The sequence below is a fragment of the Phragmites australis genome, chromosome 3, assembly GCF_958298935.1.
Source record: "Phragmites australis chromosome 3, lpPhrAust1.1, whole genome shotgun sequence".
Lineage (NCBI taxonomy): Eukaryota > Viridiplantae > Streptophyta > Magnoliopsida > Poales > Poaceae > Phragmites > Phragmites australis.
The window spans coordinates 44915273-44922684 of NC_084923.1; the positions used below are offsets into that span (position 1 = coordinate 44915273).

Here is a 7412-nt window from a genome sequence, read left to right on the forward strand (position 1 = left end):
TTGGTCTTGATGATGGTGTCAATGTTGCGAAAAGGCTCAGATAGCCCGCACAACATAGGGAGGACGAGAGTGTCCTCGGACACCCGTTGGGAGTAAGTGAGGATCGTCTGGTCGCCTTGAGCGAAGTTACAGAACTCCGCTTCAAGGGAGAGGGCACATGTTGTCTTGTTGTCCCGGAATAGTCCATCCAGACTGGTCCAGACAACATGCGCAGAGGAGCCGGGCACGAGGACGATGACGAGGATCTCCTCAAAGACGGACGCGTAAAGGAGTGAGAGGATGACATAGTTTGTTGATTCCTAGTTGGAGATGATATCACTAGAGGACGTCTTGATGTCCGGTTTGGGAGAGGAGCCATCGATGTGGCTCTTGGCACCAAATTTGCCGACGAGAACTTGAAACAATTCATGCCAGCGGGAGTAGTTTTGCGGGTGAAGCTCGAGCAAGAAAGGGATGTGTGTACACACGTTGATGGTGGAGAGAACGGAAGCTGCGATGGTTGCCATGGGGGTGGCCGGTGGCTTTGGTGAGTGGAAGGCTCGGTGGGCTGGTGGTGCTGAGCGTGCTCAGGAGCTGCTGGTCGCGCAACCACATAGGAGGTGGAGGAGATGGTGCAGAGTGCGCACATATGTGGTGGAGAAGGTCGGCCGACTGTGAAAAGGGTAGGATCTTCTAATCTGATGCCATGAAAGAAGATGTATTTAGATAATGTTCTTTGCTTGATCAATTCTCATATAGCCGTGAGGCTTAAATAGGTGTACAATGGGTTAAGTAGGGTAAGTGATATCTAAACTAGGCAATATATATCATGTACAAGGAAAATCTAAACTAGGTAATAGATATCCTAAGTAAAGTATAATATCCTATACAACATAAGCTATCAACCGCTTTTTATATATATTCCATAAGTACAAGGGTAGATAGGCTGGGCTAGCTATGCTGGGCGGCAGGACATGCATTCCAACACACTCGAATCAAACAAACCCTAACTACCCACAGAACAAATTATATAGCCCACATCAGTCCATTCTCAAACTAGCGTTAGATATGAAGCCACATAATCATCATTCTCAAACGAGCTGTATATATGAAGCCCCATAATCCTCAGTATATCATCCTGTGTGTATTCTTCTCAGAGTTGCTTCCAAAATGGTATCTTTGTGTGTGTGTGTGTGTGACAACGCGCAGAACAAGTCTCAAGCAACCCAAGCTGTATGTTCTGTTTCTACTGTTAGGTTTCTACTAGTGATAGGGTTAACAATATTTGAAGCTCCGCTATATCTTTACTGAGCTGTAAATTAGTGAGCGTACATCAATACATGCTGTTGCAAATAGCCAAACACGACATTTTTCATGTTTTATGCTGCATCTACCTTACACTGTTGCTTTCTTGATATTTGAGTCTTGTTCTTTTGGAAAACTGGGAGCAATTAGCTTCATAACTTAGCTCAAGGAGCGAAAAAAAAAAAGATTCGGGGAAACAGAACTTGGTGATCTCAATCAACACCCTTTCTGTTTAACGAATCTTACAAAACATTATTACGAAAATCACACATTTACTACAAGAAAAAACCGTCATATAATTCAATTAAAAATTCTGGGGTTTCTATAAAAGACAAAAGGTGCAACTGTAATTACCTAATTTGCAGTAACTAAGTTCACCAAGGTGCTGTGGCCAGTATATACCGAACAAGAAATACATTTGGCCCTTTTAACTTACAAAATACACACATATCAACTTTCCTCAGCGTGGTGCCACCTCTTCTCTACAACGGTGGAATTGAATGAACAAATGACCAGCTGCAGCGCACCCCATTGAATGTGACAATAATTTGAAGCTCGCCATATCTCTTGATCCGATTCATCATGCGTAAGCCAACAATGTAGCCAGTACAATCCAGAATACCAAGAGTGGGAGTGTCAATGTTTGTTTTGTTAATGAGCTTGCGTTCGGCAACCATGGGTAATTCTCAGGAGATGGCATGACACAGTTATCACCATTGAAGTACACTCGGTGTGGGAAGGCCCAACCCTTTTCGAATGTGAAAGTCTGGGAGTCCTTGCGGAGAAGCAGTTCTGATTGCACATTCCCAAGTTTACCAGCTTGCATGAGCAAATCATTGTAGAATTTTACGCCCCAGAACATCGCCGTATCATCTGAAATGGACCGAACAAACAACATCAGAGAGAGGGAAGGAGGGAGGTTCATTTTGATTTCTTTTTTAAAGGAACACAAATTAACTTACTTATGCCACCCCCATATGGGGTAAGTGGTTTGTAGTTGAAGCTAAATAGTTTAGTGATATTATCGAAGTTTGGATGCTGAGCGACTAAGTTCCACTGTGTGTAATTCATGCGGAAGTTGAAGTTCGTGATAGTGATTTTCACTCTCCAGTATTCCTTGTAGTTGAGTTTTACATGCCAGTGTATTCTTATCGGGCACATGTGAGAAGTGCATTGAACAAGAGGCTGGCCAGTCCATTTGCCAGGGCCATCAATTGCAGATTGTAGATAAGGTGAATCCTCACTGCGAAATTCAACTGAACTCATTAGAAACTTTACAAAGAAAAAAATAGAACATTAATGCAAAACATATTAAGAGTAAAAAGTAGGTTAACTCACTTTACACAGTTTGTCCCATTTGTGTTTTGGCAGCCACAAGAGCATGTTGGACAGTTCACAATTGTGTCATTATAAAACGATGAGAGAGATACACAGCAGGATGGAGTCTTCTGAGCAAGAAATTGGGAATACGTGCAGGTCACATTCCATGTCACTGCAGATAGAGAATGTCTTCGTTAAGAACCATCAAGTAAATAAAACTCCTGGCAATAGAACTTAGACAAAACAAATTGTATGTGCAATACAACTTAGACCAAACAACTTCTATGGAACCTTTCTGGTGATTGTGTGCATTTAACATACATTATTTGCTAAAAACAAAAGTAACCAAAAATAGGCTACACTTTATTAGGCCTAGAAATAAATTATTTACAACAAACATCAACTAAAATTAATTCTATTCCTAGGTGATGAACCTGTCTCCCATTTGAGAACAAATCCCTTTCATCACAATGTTTTCAGTCTTTTCACTGTCCTACAAGTAATGTAACCCAGCATTTCGAAATCAATTAAGGAATGGTAACATGCTGAATAATACTATGAGTTTAGCTTCCTAACTCATTTCCACAAAGTATAAAAGCAACTCATAGCAAGTAAAAGGAGCAATATATCGGCAACTTACTTAGAGCTTGGGTTGCTCTGCGTCCATCCTGGCTGAAAAATTTGGTAGGCCTGCCAACAATAGCACGCCCACATGTGTACCCTGGACCTGGAGTCTTAAGAGTGAAGTTCTTTGGCACCTTAACCGTCTTATTGGTAGTCCCAGCAAGACCTACACTAATCTGGAAGGAGGAAGCAGCATTTGCTGGGTCCTGATTAAGTGTATTTATAACTCCTGCCTTGCAGCAATTGGCAATTTGCATGTTGTATGGAGTGCCTGGAAGTAAATCAACGATCGTGGGATCTCTCTTGCAGCAGTGGGGAATCCCGCCCTTGAATTTTGAGCAGTCACCCTGTTCGGTGGTCTGTGCCCCGACCATCGACCATATGACCTCCTTCTTTGCCCATGTCCACCCCAGCTGCCACCCAGGTGCCCCAATGTGCCGGAATTGTTGGTAGTTGAACATTGTGACAACAGCCTGCAGGAGACATTTTACGGGAAATCATGAACCAGATATGCATAACATGCTGCTCACACAAAACTTGAATGCTATTCTCGTTATCTGTAATGTATGTTTTCTAATTCAGTCATTGGCCATATTACATCATTTATATTGTACAAGTCAAGAGATACAGATGTGATGCGGGGATGCTACTTACGACATATCCATCAGGAGTCCACTGCATAATATCCCATTTTATAGTGATGTTGCCATTTGGATCCAGGGAATCATAAGCCTCTGCAGAGAAAAAAAAAGGGTCAACATCAAATACAGATCTCAAACATAGAAGCATGAATAATGAATTAGCATAATAGATGAAGTCTATGCTACATCCTGATTCTAATTCCGAAGATCTACGTACTTAAGTTCGCCACTGGATCCCTTCAGAGTGAACTACAATTAACTAAGATCTTAACTAATTTACTCCCGTCTTGAACAGATCTATCATCAAGGAGTTCGGCATGGTGCAGCTCGCAACAAGATTCAGCAGACAGTTACACTGGTTAAGTGACTAGTCTGAGAGGGCAACTCCATGTGTGCGTTTCTCCCAATTGCGGGAAGCAAAGCCTACATAATTAGAAGGCACCGACACTGCACTGGAGCCACCGACACTGACCGTACCAACCATACGGGGGGCGCATTGGCCAGCGCGCCACGGAATCCCCCGGAGCGAAAGCATCACCGCGGCTCCCCGTCCGGTTGCATCAGACGCAACGGCGATCGGACGCGCGGATCTAACTAGCTAACGGATTCGCGGCACAAGCAGGACCGGAGAGAGGAGCAGGTGAGAGAGGAGAAAGAGCCGAACCTGTGGTGGTCGGTGCGGAAAGCAGCAGCACGGCCGCGAGCAGCACGGCGGCGCAGCAAGCGACGGATCTGCCGCCCGCCGCCATTCTTCCCCCCACCCGCCTCACCGACGCGCGGTCTCCCACCGACAGATGCAGCCGCGCTCGTGTATCCGCCGATCTCGCTCCGGACGGCGGTGGCGGCCGCGGGGGCGCCGGGAATGGGGAGTGGGAAGGGGGGGGGGTTGGGAGGGCGGAGAGATCTGGACCGGTGAGGAGTGGGACTTAAACAATGTGCGGCGTCCCCCTCCCCTCCCCTGTTTTTACCGCGACGACACCGCGGCACACACACTCTGCTCTGCTTCCGAAGTCCGAACGCTGCTTCTCTCCCTCCGCGCCTCGGTGCGGGTGGGGTTGTTATATCGGTAGCGTTTCTTTCCGCGAGGGAGTAGACGCGACGCCTCAACCTCCGGTGCGTGTTTACCGAAATACCCCCGCTGATACAGCTGTGGTGACGTTCGCTTTGGGACAGGGACAGGTGATTTAACGGTTAATGAAACCTGAAAATTCAGCCCTGTTTTGCAGGTATGTCTATGTAGGGAACCGTGTTGTGCAGGACTATCTAGAGAATTCTCGCGAGACAGATCAACTGCCATTTCTTTTATTTAAAGAATTGCAATGCTAGTGAATACTAGGGCGGAGGAAAAGTTGAAGCGCGACAGTAAAATAGCCGTAACTGGTTACTCTAAAATAAACACCATAAATCTTTTGTTTGGAAAAAATATAAAATTAGATAACATACGTGAGCATATTGTTGTATTTATAAAGCATTCGTATTCGGCACATTATTTACCGAAAATAAAATTTCGGTACACCGTACGTTGAAAAACCGCGGATCCGGTCATTTTAGTGTGCCAAATATGGTCTTTGCCTGTTGTACGGTCACTAATTCGACACATGGCTATATATGGCACTGTAGCCCGTATTCAGTACACGATGTGCTGAACCCATATTTGGGACACGGTGTGCCGAATATGAGTTTTTCAGTGTACAATGTAAAAAAAAAATTCGGTATATGATGTGCCGAATATATATACTAAATTTGTAAATCTTTTGTTTGGTGACAAACAATCGGATTTGAATTTTTCCGTACAAGACAGGAATTGTATAAAAAAATTACAGTGATTATAACTATGATTTTATACAGTAGAGTATAGAGATTCATAAGGTTATATAAACATATGTACCAATTCTCACCTCTAAGTCTAAAAAAATTCCAACCATTTTCAATGCACCCATAGAATGAAGAATACCATGTACACGTGACACACAATTTGCCGAAACAAAACCATGAGGCTCCAAACCTTAATTTTATTTAATAACATAATTACAAATTATCGGTGCAATCCTCCGCCGCTAATCAGGGATTAGATCGATAATATTGAAGAGTGTTTCAATCATCCACAGCCTGCGAGTCCCGGTGACGAGGGGCAAAACCGGAACGACCAATCACGGCAGAGCTTTACGAGTTAGTTTAAATAATGACAGAGGGTGATGACCCATGAGAGAGAGAGACTAATCCCACGCATGCGAGCCGACACAGCAAGGGAATAAAGAAACGCAGGACGACGGAGCCTCTCCTCCCTCTCTCTGTCGGTGGGGCGAAAAGAGGATTAAAAAAGCAGCGCCACTAATCACCAGCGATGCGCCCCGCAAATTGCAGGTTGAGACGAAGACGCCGGGGAGAGAGAGGAGAGCGTGCGTGTGAGCCCGGTCCATCAACTAACGCCGCAGACCCCATCGCCATCGCGACGGTTGGTGCTGCAATCTGGACGTACCAACAACCCATCGTGACTATTGAATCTATGAACTATAATATAATATTAATAACTAGATAAATTTAGGTAAATACTATCGTAAAAATGTTTATATTGAAAAATATTATCAGCTGCGAGTATGATGTATGGGCCTAGTACTTCCATGTTATCCGCAAACCGATGATATTTTTTAACTTTTATAATTATTACGATAATACCAGTAAATTATTCTTAATAATTAGTATCAATATCTAAGATGTCCGGCTGCAGCTTGCACCGTAGCTCTAACAACCTCCTTATGTTGTTCTTTTTTTCTTTTTCTTTTTTTCCTTTTCCTATTGGGAGCATGAAATGAATGGAGCTAGTAGCTGAGAAAACTAATGCATAGTTAGGAGTTAGGTTTTGTATTTTTTTTTGTTATTGGTCAATTCAAAACTAAAAATAATTAAAAATTCGTTCTCATCAAATTAAATTATAAAATAAATTAAATATTGACGCAGAACCAATTAGGTACTGAGCACATTCCCATCATGGTGGGGCCCACTCGTTAGTGGGTGGAAGGATTGGACGGACGACTTAGCTTAGGTTGTTTAAACGTCTGCTTATGTTGCTCAGGAGATACGTGTACCACGCGCGCCGAACAAGCAAACATGCCATACGCTCAGGAGATTAACTTGGGATTAGGTCTTCAAAAAAGGATCAGGTATTCAGGTTGGAATGAGATGGTTAATCATGCCTAAAAATAGAAAACTCCGACAATGCCCAGCAACAAATCTGTTCTCCTGCGAAGACAATAGCTCAGCTCCTAGCCGCAAAATAACACTTGCGATGCTCCGTGCTCGTGTACCATAGGAAGAAAGAGAAAGAAAAGCACGCGAATTAAACTCCTCCCGTCCGTCACTGGTAGTGGTAGTTGCTGTGTAATAAACTCCCAATGATTTGAGACAACAGAATGATTTCTTTTTTCCTTGGCATTCTTCTTTTTCAGAGGAGAATTGATCTTGTCAGGAGAAGATCGTTTCCACCCAATTTTTTTCCCCAGCCTTGCACCCCGACCTCTCCCTCCTTGCCGCCACCCACACCCA

At 43.8% G+C, this 7412-nt stretch overlaps 1 protein-coding gene across 1 annotated transcript; it reads right to left on the bottom strand.

Moving 5' to 3' along the window:
- Positions 1-1555: 1555 nt before the first annotated feature.
- Positions 1556-4669, bottom strand: LOC133913333 (COBRA-like protein 3). Its single transcript, XM_062356461.1, has 6 exons — positions 4534-4669; positions 3883-3962; positions 3245-3701; positions 2623-2776; positions 2247-2527; positions 1556-2157 (listed from the first exon to the last, which is right to left on the bottom strand). The coding sequence occupies exons 1-6, from the start codon at positions 4616-4618 to the stop codon at positions 1865-1867; spliced, it is 1350 nt and encodes a 449-aa protein (XP_062212445.1). The 5' UTR covers positions 4619-4669; the 3' UTR covers positions 1556-1864.
- Between the last annotated feature and the right edge of the window lie 2743 nt (positions 4670-7412).

Bases quoted from the DNA above. Each gene is read 5' to 3' on its own strand.
- LOC133913333 (XM_062356461.1), bottom strand. From the start codon at position 4,618: ATGGCGGCGGGCGGCAGATCCGTCGCTTGCTGCGCCGCCGTGCTGCTC. The intron at 3,963-4,533 runs GTTCGGCTCTTT...TTTTCTCTGCAG, and splicing joins TTCCGCACCGACCACCACAG to AGGCTTATGATTCCCTGGAT. The intron at 2,158-2,246 runs GTAAGTTAATTT...GGTCCATTTCAG, and splicing joins CCCATATGGGGGTGGCATAA to ATGATACGGCGATGTTCTGG.